General features: G+C 38.7%; 1 protein-coding gene across 2 annotated transcripts in view; it reads right to left on the reverse strand.

Annotated features, from left to right (window-relative positions):
* The window catches only part of rbms3 (RNA binding motif, single stranded interacting protein), a 171,864-nt gene that overhangs the window by 117,912 nt on the left and 34,528 nt on the right, over nt 1-19,424 (reverse strand). For both annotated transcript variants that reach the window (XM_048152604.1, XM_048152603.1), the window contains exon 2: nt 10,494-10,651. In XM_048152604.1, the coding sequence (XP_048008561.1) occupies nt 10,494-10,651 (158 nt within the window). The remainder of the gene's footprint in view (nt 1-10,493; nt 10,652-19,424) is intronic.

A 19,424-nucleotide genomic window follows, 5' to 3' on the forward strand; every position in this document is an offset into this window, starting at 1 on the left:
ACATCCAAAATAATTAATATCGAAATCGTAATCGAATCGAAAGCATGTGAATAGAAATCGAATCAAATCGTGAAAATTTTGTCAATACCCAGCCCTAATGTGAATTACATATTTTTTGCCTCAAATATTGTTGAAGAAAGTCACACTCGCAACTATTAATATCACCAAGGCAAACCAGCTGTGACAGATAGAACTGAAGAAAGAAAGAATGAAAGGAGGCAACAACGCCCTTACAATAACAGATTACCAGAGAGCTTTAATTAGACTGCTGATACCACACACACCAAAACCTCCAGTGAAATACCACAGTTCACCAGTAAGTGGGATCACAATGTTCTAACTCTGGTCATCTGGATGAAGGAACCTTCTCTCCACATTGACCAGAGCAGATCATGTCCAAAAGAGAGACCCACAAATGACACACACAGGATCATACACACACCACCACCCTTTCCAACACAGCACACACTGAGCGCTTTAGTCAACCCACAAGCACAAAATCAAATCAACATGAACACAAGAAACTGTAAACACCACATGAGGTTAACCAAAACGCCTAGAACGACTTTCAATGAAGATAAATATATTTCTAGATCCACGCACGCACTTTTGAAAGATCGCGACACGGCTCAACGTGCTGTGACAGCCCAAGCTGGGAGCAGATCCCAGCTGATTTGATCACCGTCAAGACAACACGTCTTGTGTACGAAGCTTTCAGCTGCAGTGTGTGAAGTGCTAATGACAGTTCTCAAAGGGCCGTCATACACTCTGATCTGTGTTTTTATTTTCCCCAGAGCACCGGCAGCCACGGATGCCGGACTGTTTGATGTCTCGTGCCGAGAGATGTGAACCAGCATTCTTTCAACTTCTATCCAGGTGGGTGTGTAGGATCTCTTAATTGGCTACCAATGCAGCTGTCTCGTCTGACACGCCGCTCGACACTTCAGCGGCATAAGTTACAAGCATCTGATGTTTGTTTGTACACTCGTTTGCACCGTTGGAGTCAAGAAAGAGGCCCTGTGACTTTGCAAAAGGAGAATTCACTTTCCTGAAGTGCTATGCCATTTATTTACGATACATTTGCATGTATAACGCCTCGTTCAAACTTGATAGAAAGTATAATGATAAAAAATAGGCTGAAGCATGACTCAATATGCATGCAAAATAACATGTAAAACGTTCATAAAGCAGCATTTCTGCTTAACGCAGACTCTCAAAATATAAAGTGACACTCAAAATCATGCCTATCCAAGTGGATTTCTAATGCAAATTCCAAAAAAAAGGTAAATGTAAAAAAAAAAGTACTTTTGATAATTATTTTAAGTTAATAAAAAGGGCAGTTTGAGTCCAATCTTTTGTTGGGAGCTAAAAAAATTGTCTTCACCTCAAACCCAGATTAGTTCAGAATATGAACATTCTTGCATATTATTGCACAACAAACTAAAAATATAGCATTAGACTAACACACCTCATACTTCAAGAAATTGTCTTGCCCTTCTCTTGCCAAGGACACTAAGTGAGCCAAGACTGCCAAGGGTGTCCTATTATTCAGTGAGAGCCGAAAGCGAGCGACGTGACTAAAATTCGGTGAAGCTACCAAACGCTTCTTTAAATATGGGTGTGACCAACCTATTTGCAAGTGCGGCTGTGCGAAGTTAATCTGTGTTAAATCACCTGCAATAAGTCTTCAAAGCACACATGCAATCTGGTAGATTGTACTAGCAAATTAGTATCCTTTTATTTGGGTACCTTACATTATTAGTGGCCTTTATTTATTATTTATGGTAAATCTAGGTCTATGTGTCCAAAACGCAACAGGAGCCGTGCTAACAAGACAAGGCCTGCATCACTTATTTTTTTTCTTGGTACCAGGGATTGGCAAGCAAGTGTGTCTGTGGTTTGAACTGTCAAGGAGAGTTCAAAAAGATGACTGACACTTTCTTTGCTATGCAATGTGATCTCATGAGCATTCTTATGTATTTTTACATATGGGTAAGTGTCATTCTACCACACATTCATTTACTTCAAGGATTAGTCCACTTTTAAATACACTTTTCCTGATAAATTTACTCACCCCCATGTCATCCAAGATGTTCATGTCTTTCTTTCGTCAGTCGAAAAGAAATGAAGGTTTTTGAGGAAAACATTCCAGGATTTTTCTCCTTACAGTGGATTTCAATGGCTACCAACAGATTGAAGGTCAAAATTACAGTTTCAGTGCAGCTTCAAGGGCTTTAAACGATACCAGATGAGTAATAAGGGTCTTATCTAGCGAAACGATCGGTCATTTTCGAAAAAAATACAACCGTTTATGCTTTATAAACAAAATATCGCCTTGAACGTACTTTCCGCTTCCGCATTCTTCATAACGCTTACGCTGAATGTTCTACGCCTTCCCTATCCTACTTACGGAAAGAACGCGGTGCCAGTTTCGTTTTTTTCCGTAACTTGAATAGGGAAGGCGTAGGACATTCAGCGTAAGCGTTATGAAGAATGCGGAAGCGGAAAGTACATTCAAGGCAATATTTTGTTTATAAAGCATAAACGGTTGTATTTTTTTCAAAAATGACCGATTGTTTCGCTAGATAAGACCCTTATTACTCATCTGGTATCGTTTAAAGCCCTTGAAGCTGCACTGAAACTGTAATTTTGACCTTCAACGTGTTGGTAGCCATTGAAATCCACTGTAAGGAGAATAATCCTGGAATGTTTTCCTCAAAAACCTTCATTTCTTTTCGACTGACGAAAGAAAGACATGAACATCTTGGATGACACGGGAGTGAGTAAATTTATCAGGAAAAGTGTATTTAAAAGTGGACTAATCCTTTAAGTTTTCACTGAAACATACAATATTGACAACTTTACAGACATACAAATCTGTACAAATCCTTATTTATGAATATTAAAACCGCTGAATTAATATTTTGACTCTATTGTATTCAATTGTCATATCAATGACATTACGGTTTTAAGTATTTCAGTGTTGACTTTGCTGCAAACTCATTTTGAAGGATTACATGATTTTAAACAAGACTATACTTTAAAACCTTAAAATTTCATAGCATTTCTGTAATTGTTTAAACATTATTTATTATGTAATATTTATTTTGTTTGCCGTGGGACACAAAAGGTGTTTTCTCAGTATGCTGCCTTACAATAGAACCATAAAATACACCAAAAATGTAACATAAATTCACAAAAATCTATTTTATTCATGCGCTGTAATCCAAATTCCATTCTAAAAGAATCCAAATCATTGTGAGGAACAGACCGAAATTCAAGCGATCTAATCTCCATTCTCAGCATGCAGTGAGAGTAAATTTCAAGTCCTGCACTCATTATACATGTAAAATTTGGTACCACTTTTTGTCATTTTTGCACTGAATAAATGGTGTTAAATATGGTGATCACACTTGTCTATGTTATGTTTTTCTTTATAACTCTACATATTTTTTAATAAATGGTTATGGGTAGGTTTAGAGGTAGGAGTGGGATTGGTGGCTCAAAATATATATTTTTTAATGATATATTGTTACTCAAACAAAATGGACATTTCTGTCCATTATGTTGTACATATTCTTTTTATATTATCGATAAATTGTGTGTTTAGGTTTTGGGGTAGGGCTAAGGGATCTAAAATTAATCTATAAATTCTTTATTATATAAATGATTCATAAATATTTTAATAATAATCTTTACATTTAAGTCTTGTCAATATGTCCATATTGTATGTTTCAGCATCTATCCAAACGTACAAAAATGTCTATTTTGTACCTGTAAATATTACGTATTATTAATACCTACACATTAACAATGAGACCAGGCTGTGCTGTCTCAGAAGCCACTAGACAGAACTGATATCAATAAAACAGAGCCAAATCCAAAAAGTGTTTAGGCACCTTTTGGCTAAGCTTCCCACTTCCTCTTCCTCTCCCACCTCAGACATATTGACAAGAGCTGTGTGATACTGAGGGAAACAGAGAGATTGATTTTAAAAAGACTTCAAGATGACTCTTGATGGCTAGCAGCTTTCTGGCCCTCATACACTCTTCTGAACATACCCAGAACAGTTGAGCTTCAAGAGGAGTCGGACACTCATCTGACCTTAGGTTAGGTCTGAATGATGGAGACTGTGGTGAATGATGGTCTGAATGATGTTGCTGCTTTCAGGTTAAATAAAAAAAATAAAAAAAAACAGTAGTGAGAAATAACTACAGATATTGCAGGAAACTCTCATAAGGGAACCATCACTATAGAGACTTTCCTGCATTATCCTGCACCAAGAAAACATAAAACCTGAAGTGGGTCTAACTGCAATACGTTATTTTCTTCAGGAACCAATTTTTTCTTTGGACATCAAGTACCAAAATTACAAAAGCAAGCATGAAATATAATAATATTAAAAATATTAATATAATGAACTGCCTAATGCAATAAAATTAAAAATGCAGAAAGATAAAAATATGTTGAAATAGAAACAAGTTATTTTAAATTGTAATAATATCACTATATTACTGTTTTCACTGTATCAAATAAATGCTGCCTTACTGAGCATAAATGACTTTTTTCAAAAACATTGTTGCTGTTCTCAAACATTTAAATGGCAGTGTACATTACAATCACATTAATTAACTTAAAATGACAAAAAAGTGCCCTAATTGTTGTCCATACGCCTTGTGTGCTATATCTCATGTCATTTGAAGCCGTATGATAGCTTTGAGTGAGGAACAGACTATTAAAGTGCACCTATTGTGCTTTTTCGATTATTTTCCTTTCATGTAGTGTGTAATATAGCTGTTTGTGAATGTACTGTAAAAGGTCTGCAAAATTTGAAAGATCAAAGTGCATGACAAATAAACTTATTGTCTCCTAAAAGAAAGAATCGATTCTGAACAGTCAAAATGAGTCATCAGCAATTCCAGTCACACATCCTGTTACAAACCTACGCAGGTTTATAAAAAACCTGTAAGAAAAATGTAAATATTCCATATTATAAAGCATCAATCTGATGCATTTTGAGATGCTTTTTTTGCCAACCTGGGGAGTGCTGGAGAAACTTAACTTCAGCCATGAGTCAAAAATTATTATGGCCTCCTTACTAAGTATTATGAAGGGGGATCGAGCGGGAATCTTTATTGGTGTCGATTTTCAGTCTCTTTTTAATGATAGGCTTTACGCATCTGTCAATCATCCCCACTTGCTATTTGGGAGAAGAACCTAACGCTATGATTGGTCGAACTCTTCTTCTTTTGCTGTTGCTTGATTTGAGGACTGCGCTTGCACAGAGGCATCACCAGGTTTTTGCATAGTTTAGAGTGACAAATCGTACCAGGGTACTTTGAAGTCAAAATGCGTATCCGCTACGCAAATTGCGTACAGGTGGGCAGGTCTGCTTATTGATAGAACGGTGGACCACTTTACCTTCTGCCTTGTCAGTTCCCTCACCTCAAAATCTACCTCCTCAAAAACGGTAGTGTTAGCTAATAATTTTCCACCGGAGCTTTAGCTAGCTGGCTAAAGTTGCGTTCTCTCCTGCTGTGTTCAATGACTCAATTCATCAAGCTGTAGCTAACGTTAGCTAAGTCCATGTCAACAGAGCTCCTGGGTAACTTAAATTAGATATACCCGAAAATATTAAAATTATTGAAACCATCACTCGCCAAATTCAGTCAGGTAAATCGCAGAGGCCAGGCGTGCTTTCAGCTTCTGATGGTGGTCTGCACTGGTGATGCAAGGCCCTTCACGTTAATATTTCCATGCACTCGCGTTCCCTTCAGGCGTTCCCTTCGCGTTCCCTTTTGACACGTGCTGTAAGCAGTTGACCAGTCACAATAGACTGGGCCATCTGACCAATCAGAGCAGAATAGACTCTCGGAGGTTTTGAAGCATGCACATTTTTAAACAGTCTCTCGCCATGAGTTACAACCCATGTAAACATCTTTGTATTCTTTCATGCTAGAGTTGTACAAATGAGGGTACTTTCTAACCTCTTCGCACAATCTCTTGTCTATGTAGGCCTCAATTGTCCCTGTAGCTTGCATGCGTTCCGATCTGTTTATTCAGTTTTTCTTTGACTACCTTGTGAATCAATGCCCCCAGGGCACGGTTGCCACCTTGTGGATAAATTACTTCAAAAAAAAAAAATATTAAATGCGCGTGTGCGACCTGCATGGACAAGTATGCGTGGTTACTGAAGTAAAAACTGAAGTAAACTTTGGGGTTAAACCTATTGTTGGAGAAACAAAACAAAATTAAGACCTTTTAATATTATTAATAATTGGAGCAATTTAAGATGGTACTGGTGGTACTTGTTGGTACTGGATAAGTGACATTTACGTATGAGAGTGCACTGGATATAGAGTTGATTCCGGCACCATCCCTGAATGCTTTTTGAACCATACCCTGTTTTGCACTAAAGCAGCGACATGAATAAAACTTGAGTTAAAACATATGAATTATGAATCCGTCTTCAAATCATTAGAAATACTAGCCTGCTTTTCTCCCTGTGATTAGACATTTCTACAAAAATGAGGGGACATAAATCAAACTGTAGCCTAACCATGAAAAAGAAGACGACAGATGTATTGTAAGAAAGCAACACTTTGAAATAAAAACCGTGACCTGTTACTAGCCTTGTCACTGGCTCAGAAATGGTTTGCATGCTCTGGATGCCTGAGTTATTCGAGCCCAGGGGGGGTTCTGCCGACCGAAAATGAGATCCCACCCCAGAGGCCCCCGTAGATATGGCAGGCCTGTACACAAGGGCAATTCCTCTACTGGCTCAGTTAGTCAATCAGGCTGAGAGACAGACAGCAAGGGAGGGGGTGTGTGGGGGGCTGCCATTTTGGGCAGCAAGCCTTGGATGCTTTTCAGTGAATATAAAATAAATAAGATATTATATATACATAGGAGAGGAATATAGAATAAAACCATGAAAATGAGAAGCGCCGAATGCCAAGTTACTACTGGAAGCGATATTATAACATTCTGATCTTGCTCACACACACACACACACACACACAGGGGAAAAACACAAATGAGATCAAATTTTATATCTGAGTTGTTTCTCCTAGACGGCAATGAGATTAAACAGAGAGCAAATGAAGTCTCCTGCTCCCTAGATTTTTCCCCTGAAAAAATACATCTAAGTAATCTTGCATCTGTCTCCTCAAGGTTTCAAATTCAGAATCAAAACTTAAAGTTCAATATGAACTGAAACATTTATCACTAAATAAAATATAAGGTAAAATGACTTTAAAAAGAAAAATAAACTGTGATTAGTAATGTAGCTCTACTGTATGTCAATCATTTTTGGTAACACTTAATTTTAAGGTGACGTACACATTACTACATGTACTTACTATAGTAATAACACAAAATTATGCATAATTACAAGTAACTAACCATAAATCAAACCCTAACCGTGACTCTATTGTAATTACATGTAGTTAATTAATATTACTCAGTAATCAAAGCGTTAGTTCACCCAAAAATGAAAATTCTGTCATTAATTACTCACCCTAATGTCTTTCTACACCTGTAAGACTTTCGTTCATCTTCGGACAACAAATTAAGATATTTTTGATTAAATCCGATGGCTCAGTGAGGCCTCTATTGCCAGAAAATTAATTTACACTTTCAGTCCCTAGAAAGGTAATAAAGACATATTTAAAACAGTTCATGTGACTACAGTGGTTCAACCTTAATATTATAAAGCGACGAGAATACTTTTTGTGCTCCAAAAAAACAAAATATCTAGTGATGGCCAATTTCAAAACATTGCTTCACAAAGTGTCAAAGCTTTACGAATCTTTTGATTCGAATCAGTGGTTCAGATCGCATGTCAAACTGCCAGACTGCTGAAATCACGTGACTTTGGTGCTCCGAATCACTGATTCGAAACAAAAGATTCAAAGCAGTGTTTTGAAATCGCCCATCACTAGATATTGTTGAAAACTTGTTATTTTGTTTTTTGGGCACACAAAAAGTATTCTCGTCGCTTTATGATATTAAGGTAGAACCACTGAACTCACTGTTTTTAGTACCTTTCTGGGGACTGAAAGAGTAAATTAACTTGCTTGCAATAGAGGCCTCACTGAGCCATCGGATTTCATCAAAAATATCTTAATTTGTGTTCCTAAGATGAACGAAGGTCTTACGGGTGTAGAACGACATGAGGGTGAGTAATAAATGACAGAATTTTCATTTTTGGGTGAATTAACACTTTAATAGAGTAAGTACAATATAACTATGTCACCTTAAAATAAAGTGTAACTGTATTTTTATTTCTCCTAACAACATTTTACTCCATTCAAATAAATATTACAGGACTCCTGAGCTATGAAGCCAATGAGAATGGCCACGTGAAATTTGCAACTTTTTTGCACGTTTTCTCCTGATTTGAAGAGAAAATATGTGGAATACTGCAAGACGACAAAAACATGTACAAGCACTACTACTTATTTGTAGATCAAACTAGCCAAGATATTAATAAACAAAAACGTAATGGCTGGGGGATGCATATAACATTTCTGCATGCGCAGGTTTCGTGTGGGTCTGCGAATGGGCAATAAAATGTAAATCTGGGCACAGACAAACTGGCCAAAAACATACATTACTTAGTTGGAATGAAATTACTAATTTATCCCTTAAAACCTTGCTCCAAGTATGAGCAGAATTGAGTTGGATTGTATTCACTTTCTCTCTGTAGCATTAGATTACAATCAGAGACATAATGAGGGGCTCTGATATGCAATTATTTTAAATGGTATTGTAAAATTCTCTGTCCTGAGGGTTAATACTCCATGATATCGAATCATGGAAAGGAAAAGTAATGAACTGGCTCACAGACATGACTCTCCGCCCTCTGGTTTCTACCAACTCACACAGAATCGCAGATGCAAATGAAAGCACATAAACATGATGACGACGCGTTCACCTAAGGCCTTCATTAATAATTCATGATTCATATTCAAGCCTTTTATGAAAATGCCCTGGTACATTTTCAGTTTTTTTTTTGTCTCAGTAAATGTAACACTCCTCCAATTTGACCTTTTCACCTCTTCTAATGCAACATCAAGATGTTAAAATCTGGATGTTTGTTTCTAAGTTACGTTGTGGCAAACATTCTGCATCTGCATATTGACAACATGCCATTCCTCAATTATCAGAGATAATTTAATTAAAAAACTGTGAGCACAGCAAGCTGAAATCTAGAAGGGCTCATTTTCATGGCTGAGTTTTGGGAATCTGCTGAGGCCACGTTTTCTCCTTTATAGTCTAACCCCATTGTACCTTCAGCCTCAAAACCCTGCCAATCTTCCACAGGGAATCACACAAGAAGATCTCCGAAATGTCAGCCTGACAGAAGCACTTTTCACTGCCCTTCCCGCCACTGCAGCAGAGCCACTGGAGGACAGAAAAGGGTCACTAACTGTGTGTGCATGTGCGCGAAATGTGTGCGTATGCATGCACGCAGCTGTAAGCTTTAGATCACGACACTAGGGTGGCAGATATGCATGCATGGCATCTAAATCATTGTGGTGTTATGTAAAAAAAAAATGCAAAGAGTGTTTGTGGACACTCTTTTTTTCTGCTGAGCTCCGGAAGTGAGCCCCAAGGCGAACCCCTTTGACCTTTCCAAAATGTTACTGCCCATTTGGCACAGCAGCCGCAGCTAATAAAACTTTCATAATCATGAATTTTTTATTCCAATCCCACTCCAGGCCTTGGGCTAACCTGGACCGTGGTAGCCTGAGACCCTGAGAGGGATTGAGAGATGTTGTGGGAGGTTGTGGCTTGAGGTTTCATCATTCTACCCCCTGAGTTTTTGACATGTTAACATTTGAAGCATTATAAGTGGCATGCATTTTAGTTTTTTTTTTTTTTAAATAAAAGTAACGTTTCTCTTTCTTCCCCTTCCCCTAAAAAAAAACACAATGAATTCTGGGAACTAGCTGCAGCCCAGTAATTGCACTCATCTGTGTAGGGTCCACATGTAAAAGCAGTCCTTGGTTTAAAAGTTGCTTAGAAACTATTGACCCCAGATCAATATTCTCATTGTCAACTTCGCAGAGGTGAAACTAGGAAATTCAGAAATTTTCACAGAAAGTCATGGCACTGGAGTAAAACACAGGATTTACATCTGCATGAGTCATCAGAGAAGAAGATTATGTAAGCTGCCCCCTGGTTCTTGTACAGCATTTCACAATGACCTCCCTACACACTAATGATGCTGACTTGCCATCACCATTTATGGGGCCATATTCTTCTCTGTAACTAAGCACTGTGACTTTTTTCTTCTTCCGTTTTCCTGTGACCTTCCGTTCATGCATTTACATGACTGCATGAGTTCTTATATGTGGGCACCTGTGTTTCTGCAACTATAAATGGGTATAGAGCAACTGCTCATATAGGACGACAATCCTGTTCAGAAAGAGAGAAAGAGGATAACAGGCAGTGACAGGTAGGGGACATTGGGAAAAGACACTTACGGTTGGCAGAGTTTGATGAGGTCCTGGTCGGTGGTGCCAGGCGGAAGGCCCCGGATGTACAGGTTGGTTTTACTGAGCTGCTCCGCTGCACTGTGGCTGCTGCTATTGGTGCTGGGGCTGGGCGGAGCCATGGGAGGAGGGGGCGGGGCATATGACTGCTGCAATACAGAGAAAAGCAGCAGTTGTTATTAAAAATTGATATGATTTATATGAGAGTACAGTAAAATGCACTTTTGAACAGCAAGGTCACATGTTTTATGAAGAATATAATACAAATTAATCTGTAATGGACATCTCTAGCCATTTTGTGGTTAAACACATGCCTTTAGGTAAAGAGTTTATGAGCAGGGTTGGCAACTCTCACGCATTTGATATTAAACACAAGCTTACAGGCTCTAAATCTCATTCCAAATATTAAGACAATGCAAATAAAAGAGTACAACATAATTTGTCTTGAATTTCAAAGGGACTTATATTCGTAGAGTTTAATTTGAGACGCTTACCGTGTCAGATGCCGACAGAGAGCTTTACTGTCTAATAAATAGACATGTTCCCAAGAGCAACTTACAATTTTGTGCATATTTTATATTTCAACAGGTCGACATAACCGTGTATAACTCATTCAAACTATAACTAGGCCTAACTTCAAAATGCACGTGCATGCCTGTCAAACAGACAGGGCGTAACAAAGAATTGAGCCCGTAATAATTTGAAACACAATGAACTATAGCATAAATGACAAACATTTACTTTGGTCGTTATTTAGTGAAGTGAAATAGCCCTGTCAAGCTCTGCAAACACTGCTCTCTAAGCGCTAATAATATCCTTGACTGTTCGCCTAAGCATTTCTGCTTGAGTTCGCGTGCGGCAGGAAGCTAACGTTAGTTCCTATCGTGCGCAATTATCTGCAAACAAATTTCATTTTTACGAGGCTTATGAATGATGTATATAAATAAGCAATAAATACAATTATTTGCATTAGGGTCGATAATTTTATGTGAGGGCTGATAGTCTCCATACATCAGCATCGATATTTCAATATCAATCGGCCCATCACTATTTGGTGAATTTAAGTTAGATTTTATTGAACCGCTACTGAAAGGGTTAGTTCACCCAAAAATGAAAATAATGTCATTTATTACTCACCCTCATGTCGTTCCACACCCGTAAGGCCTTCATTCATCTTAGGAACACAAATGATGATATTTATCCGATGGCTCAGTGAGGCCTGCATTGACAGCAATGACATTTCTTTAAGATCCATAAAGGTACTAAGGCATATTTAAAACAGTTAATGTGAGTTCAGTAGTTCTACATTAATATTATAAAGCGACGAGATTACTTTTTGTGCGCCAAAAAATAAATAAATAAATAAAAATAACGACTTTTCAACAAAATCTATATGGGCTGATTTCAAAACACTGCTTCGGAGTTTTGCGAATTGAATCAGTGACTCGGAGCGCCAAAGTCATGTGATTTCAGCAGTTTAGCCGTTTGATAGGATATCTGAATCACTGATCCGATTCGTAAAGCTCCGAAGCAGTGTTTTGAAATCGGCCCATCACTATATTGTTGAAAAGTTGTTTTTTTGTTGTTGTTGTTGTTGTTTTTGCGCACAAAAAAGTATTCTCATCGCTTTATAATATTAAGGTAGAACTACAAATCCGCATGAACTGTTTTAAATATGTTTTTAGTACCTTTATTGATCTTGAGAGAGGAAATGTCATTGCTGTGAATGCAGGCCTCCTCACTGAGCCATCGGATTTAATCAAAAATATCTTAATTTGTGTTCCGAAGATGAATGAAGGCCTTATGAGTGTAGAACGACATGAGGGTGAGTAATAAATGACATTATTTTCATTTTTGGGTGAACTAACCCTTGAAGTCTGACCTCGTGCTCACAGCTGCTGGTCCAAAGAACACGCAGTACACCTGCAGTTTCAACGCTTCCGGTTTGGATGTATATTGGAATATGCCAGCTTAATCATCGTCAGTAAGGTAACGTTACAGCACAATGTACTGAACTGATTGTGCTTATATCCCTCACGGGTTGTTTTAATCCGTTGTCAATTTAAATACGGCGTTTAAAGCTTTTGAGCGTTCAATTTTTCTGACAGACACGGCAGTCAGATATAGAAACATCACTGTGACAGACTGTGGCATGAGAGCTATTATTTATGTGTGTGTGTGCGCGCTTTCCTAGTGATGTCTATGTAATGGACTGTGTGTGCTCCTGGCCCGCGCTTTCTCTGTGTTTGCGATAATCATTGGCTGTCAGTTGTGCTGTACACTGGCAAGTCTCCCCTGGCATTAATCTATTACCTGCACTTCCCCACAGCCTGCAATTTCCTCCAGACAGACAGACAGACAGACAGTCAGACAGGCCTATCGCGGCTAGAATAGATTCTGCATTCATATAATTCACACACCCCTGTGCCTCAGGCTACAGTTATGAATGAACCCATTGAATTCTCAGGAATACAACGCACAGACAGGGAACAGAAGACGTCAAACTGCCATCAAAACATAGTGTGCGCATGTGCATATAGGGAAATATAAACCTCATGTTTACTCCGAAAAAGTAGGGGATTTTATATGAATATGAGATGGTTACTGCATAGGCATATTGCATGAACAATTACATATGTACCAGCAGTGTTGTAACTGAAAGTTACAACGCTACTAACTCAACTTCGGCAACTTTCAGATGCCCAGAAAGCTGCTAAAGACATATTTAAAACAGTTCATGTGACTACAGTGGTTCAACCTCAATGTTATGAAGCGACGAGAATACGTTTTGTGCGCCAAAAAAACAAAATAATGACTTTATTCAACAATATCCAGTGATGGGAGATTTCAAAACACTGCTTCACGAAGCTTCGAAGCTTTACGAATCTTTTGTTTTGAATCAGTGGTTCAGAGCGTTTATCAAACTGCCAAAGTCACGTGATTTTAGTAAATGAGGCTTCGCTATGTCATATGTTTCGAAATTTCAATGGTTCACCAAGGGGGGGGGGGGGGGGCAATTTGACAAACGCTCTGAAGATTTGTAAAGCTCTGAAGCTTCATGAAGCAGTGTTCTGAAATTTCAAATCACTTTTATTTGGGGCTGGGCGATATATCGCATGGAATTGTCACGCGCATTTCGTCAGTAAAGCCGGTTCCCTGATTACCGCTAAATCGCCATCACCTGCTTTCAAATGGAGCGGCATTTAATAGACAGAGCCGTAGATCACTGACAAGCCACGCAATATCGTGTTCATATCGCAGATGAATCGCCTTCGATAATGAACGCGATATTGCGTAGCTTGTCAGTGAACTACGGCTCTGGCTATTAAATGCCGCTCCATTTGAAAGCAGGTGATGGCGATTTAGCGGTAATCAGGGAACCGGCTTTACTGACGAAATGCGCGTGACAATTGCATGCGATATATCGCCCAGCCCTACTTTTATTGTTGAATAAAGTTGTTATTTTGTTTTTTTGGAGCACAAAAAGTATTCTTTCACTTCATAACATTAAGGTTGAACCACTGTAGTCACATGAATTGTTGTAAATATTTCTTTAGCTTTCTGAGCATATGAAAGTATTAATTATCTTGCTTGTAATGGAGGCCTCTCTGAGCTATCGGATTTTATCAAAAATATCTTCATTTGTGTTCTGAAGAATAACAAAGGTCTTATGGGTGTTGCTTGAGAGTCGTTCAAGTGTTGGCGATATATATTGGAGCGTTTCCAATAACAAGTTTCTTGTAACCAAATACTGCATTTTTTGAGTTCAGTAAGTTGTTCTAACATGCATCCCTTTATGTCCTCTCTCATGTGTATATGTGTATACAAGATTTTCAGAGATTTTCCCTTAATGTGTATGCCTAGAAATTCTATTCATTCTACTGAATCTGTTTGTTGTAAATGGCCCATGTTGCGTTGGAAAGATTCTGGTGAATCGGTTTGTCCTGAACAGACCTTTCACTCGTGGGTTGCGTTCGAAAGTTCGATTCGTTTTAATGAATTTGTTTATTTGATGTCACCTTTATTGTAAATTATTTAGGCTATTCAAGTATGTATGTAATGCAATATTTTATAGCATTACTGTTAAACCTAATGTTCCCTGCACAGATAACTGCCCTACAAGCTGTCTTAGTGTGCCAGAGCTCTACATGAAATCTGGATATAATAAATACACCCAATTCCCAGAAACTATACACACCATATGCGTGTCTGACATGGCTTCAGGCAGTCATGCACACACGCATGATCTGACTGCACAAAAAGCTTCCTGTATGAGTGGAAGCTTATCAGACCCACCCGGCCCGGTTCTCTTCGACAGATCGGGGGCCTGGCCTCCGCAACACAACGCCGGGATGGAGACAGACCGAGCGCAAGAGAGCAAAAGCTCAGCTGATCAAAGTGCGCGCCACAGATACCTCTTTCAGCCAATTTGTGCAGCTGTCAGGGGCACGGCGATAGCGCGTCAGGGTGTGTAGTGTGTCAGGAGTCATGATGGGGGAAGCCTTTGAAACGTCAAAGGCGTTCACTTTGCTGTCAGACGGGCCGGGATTAGAGGGAAAGGGAGAGATGATGTTGCTTCTACAACGGACTCCAGCAGGAATCACACACATACTCTAGGCGTCTCTATAGCCACACACACTAACAAATCCTATTCAGTCGTGCATGCAGCTTTAGCGGAGGCACTTAACTTAACCGAGGAGACCCTGGGAGACAAATTGCCTGATGATAGATGTGCTATTATGCTTCACATATGTTGTCTGAAACACATTAGCACATTTAAAGGTTTCCATTTGCAATAAGTTATCAGTTAACAACAGTTACTTGAGGTTTTGCTTTGGCAAGAAGTGTTTGTGTAGTATACATAGTGATTATATATATATATATATATATATATATATATATATATATATATATATATATATATATATATATATATATATATATATATATATAATATAGAAGAAACATAGGCATATATATTTTCAGTCTTTTGACTCTTGGGTCATTCTGTGTAAAATCAAGAGGTCCCACGCTCACATTTTTAATTTTTAGACATGATGAAAGCCAAAATATACATGCCATGAAGTAATATTTATTGAGTAATTTTGTAGGGGGGTCAAAATAACAATTTTCACCTGAGATTTGGAGCTAAATTACAAGGGGATAAAAAGGACTTTAGAAAGATGGCAGCATCATTATTTTAATTTTACACAGAGATTGGTCTATTAGTAAAATCCGTTGACTTTAGCAATCTTTGTTGCGTTATACTATCCCAATTGTGACCGTTCAAAATAGTTTTTTCCTAAAGTTTGCATACCTGTAACTCAAGAAGTATTAAAGATATCTTAAAGATAAGGTTAAACCACTGTAGTCACATGGACTATTTTAACAATGTCTTTACTACCTTTCTGGGATTTGAAAGTGGTAATTAAATTGCTGTCTATGGAGGGGTCAGAGAGCTCTCGGATTTCATCAAAAATATCTTAATTTGTGTTCCGAAGATGAACGAAGGTCTTACGGGTGTGGAACGACATCAGGGTGAGTAATTAATGACAGAATTTTCATTTTTGTGTGAACCATTTAATATCCTTTAAGATTTGTTTCTTAAACTCTTCTTTTGGTCTCTTGATTTTGAAATCACTATGGTTTAATTATAGAGATATTGGGATGTCAATATGGCTCCAAGAATAAATAGTTAAATTGTACACATTTTCAGTGGTACAGCTGATACAAATAATGTTGGAACTAGAAATGTATCTTGTTTCCCTCTTAAAAACAATTGCATAGAACATTCCTGTCTGAATATGTGCCATAAATATTCTTTTCCCCAAGTTTGCATCCCTGTAACTCTTGAAGTATTAAAGATATCTCATTATAACTTTTCTTTTGATATGTTAATTTTTAAAGCCCTATATGGTTCAATCCAATAGATATGGGAATTCCATATTGCATATGTTTAATTTATTGACAAATATATAATAAACACAATTTGCTATACAGTATATTGCCTAGCCATAATTAGAGGGTGTTGTTTAGCTTTGGTGCTCCTGCAGTCTGCGTAAGTCTGAGTTCATCTTGCGTCATTTGTGTAATTTCCTCCCAACATTTGTAGTCATCTCTATTCTGTAGCTTTCAATCAAAGTGCAAAAAGGCTAAAGCCTTCCAGAGAAGAGGAAATCAGTTATTGTCTGCTAATTAAACAATTCCTGCCTTTCTTCTCCTTGTCTTTTGCTCTCTCTTGTCCCTGTCTTCTACCACTCTAATGACTGTAATCTGTCCATTCAGCCCCCCTCTTCTTCCGCAGCCTGGCTTCTGTAAACGTCTCCTCCTCTCCCCCGCCCCCCTCCTCTACTACGGATAAATCCATCCCTCTCTCTCCCCCACCTTCCCTCCGTATCTCAGGGTTGGCCGGTGCGTAGCCGGGCTCTGCTCTTTATTAAAGGGTGAGTGATGTGCACACACATTATCTCCTCGCTGCACGCCCAGATAGCCTTCATTTCCCTAAAGAGTACTCCAGTCACCAAACAATTAGTACTTCCTGGAGAGCCCTTGAAAATGGGTTTCGAATGGCCGCCTCTCCTCTCCTCCGTCCAAACCCTCTCCCTCCCTCTGTCTGTCCGTCTGCCTTTACCTCGCTCTCTCTCTCTCTCTCATTATTTCTCCTCTGCTGTTCTTCTCAGAGAGAGATTGACCTCTATCAGGTCAGCTTTCTTGCGCTGCCTGCTGAGTATGTGGAGTTAACCCCTGCCTCCGCCAACTGTGATTATGCTTAGGCTGTGAAAACGTTTATGTGTGCGAGCAGTTCTATGCATGCAATTAAAATATTCCTTGTATCTGCATATTGATGCATCATGATATGGATCCATAAGAGTGTCCATGATAAAAAAATTAATATAATATAATACTCTTAAAGAATTTGCTGTTTAAGGATTACAACTAATGGCAGGTAGGGACAGGCTTCTTCCCGGGTTAGTGACATCACTAACCCTAAAATTTACATAAACCCTGCCCCTGAGAACACACAACAAAAGGAGTGAGGCCATGTTGGGCTTCTTTAGAGAAGAGGACGAGTTGTTGTAGTAGAGTGTTGTTGCCATGCTGTCATTTTACGCCAGACTGCTTCACAAACGAGGGTCAATTCAACACTGGATTTTCACAAAAGATTAACATGATGGCACATGCTAGTCGAAGAGTTGAATCAACTCCACAGCAACTACATAAATTTATCCACTAACCATTCAGAAACATCCAGTTGCATTCTAAAAGTTGTAACTTCTTCCTGAGTCTCTCCATCAGTGTCCGACTCATTTTGAACAATGTAAGGCTGAACACCGTTACTGACAATCGTCATTTTGGCTGCGTGAGATTCTCCTGCTTTGTTGAAGTGCGAGCTGTTAAAGCTCCACCCTCTTTTGTAAAGCGGGCGGGAGCAGCAGCTCATTTGCATTTAAAGGGACACAAACAAAAACTGTGTGTTTTCGCTCACACCCAAATAGGAGCAAATTTGACAAGCTATAATGGGGGTATTCTGTGGGATATTTTGAGCTGAAACTTCACAGACACATTCTGGGGACACCAGAGACATATATTACATCTTGTAAAAGGGTCATTATAGGTTCCAATCAATCAATCAATCAATCAATCAATCAATCAATCAATCAATCAATCCCTATCTATCCATCTATCCATCTATCGTGTGTGTCTAGGTAAAATCAATATTTCAAGGATAAAAAGTACTTATTTTCAAATATCATGATTTATTAATTGTTGGGGGAGACAAAACCATATGACATGGACATTTTTTTACAGCCAGAACTGGCCTTGCCTTGTCATAAAAATGTTAAATTATTAGTTTAAGAGACTTGACACACAATCATGACTTGGATTTTTTGTGAAGTGGTTTTGTTAAAATATAAAATACTAAATACTGTCATTCTTTTAATGAGACTTTTTCTTCATTGTGACATATCAATACATTTTTTTCTGACTTTATGCCTCTCAAAATACTAAAGTAATTTTAATACAGAAATTTAAAACATGCTCATCATAGAAGAGGTGTATTCAGGCAATGTAATTGCATTTTAATGTATTTTTGAATAATACAAAGAAAAGAGTGTGATGACCTACAAGAATGTCATTGACCTATATGACAGGAGTTTTGCCACAATTGTTCCCAAATGTGTAGAAAAGGTCTCATAGCATTTCCATAACAATTTGGATTTTCGTGCAGACAGTGTTCACAGCACACACACACACACACACACACACACGCACTCGGCCTCGCTCCTGACGGTAGTGATCGATAGTACACGCCGTGACCCTGCCGTCACAGGGACCAGAGCAGGACACGGCGAGCATTGCTCTCCTTCCCTCAACTCTACCCCCGTGGCCCCTTGGGGCGAGGGAAAGAATGCCGGCTATTTAGGGAAAGGGTTTGAGATCTCCTGCATCCGGACAGAGGAGGCCCAAGGAAGCCCCAAAGATTACACTGAGCACTTTGCGCGCACACACCCAGTGCACATAAACACATGACTCTATCTGACCCAGAAATATATTACCACATGCATTAGCCCATTAGGCTCTCAAGAAGATCTATATGTTAGAGTTACTGCAGCAAAGGTAGGAGGGAGATTTCTAGTGGAGAGGGAGAGTGAGCAAGCGAGCTTTAAGCCTTCTGTGCAAGCGGGCATTGAGTGCTCTCTGCCATTAAAGCTCATAGTCGATAGCATGCTGCATTAGAGCCTCTTTGAATTGCAGAATTTCATATGAAATAAAGGGATGGTCTTCTTCTACAGCTTTATTTTGTGCTGGAGATATGGAATGCGATCATTACTGATGAAATGATAAACGTTTTCCTTCGCAGGCATGACATTGAGCCTGACTTGTGACTCAAACAAAGTACACTTGCAGGAAGTGAGTGTG

The sequence above is a fragment of the Megalobrama amblycephala genome, linkage group LG13 (genome assembly GCF_018812025.1).
Source record: "Megalobrama amblycephala isolate DHTTF-2021 linkage group LG13, ASM1881202v1, whole genome shotgun sequence".
Classification (NCBI taxonomy): Eukaryota; Metazoa; Chordata; class Actinopteri; order Cypriniformes; family Xenocyprididae; genus Megalobrama; species Megalobrama amblycephala.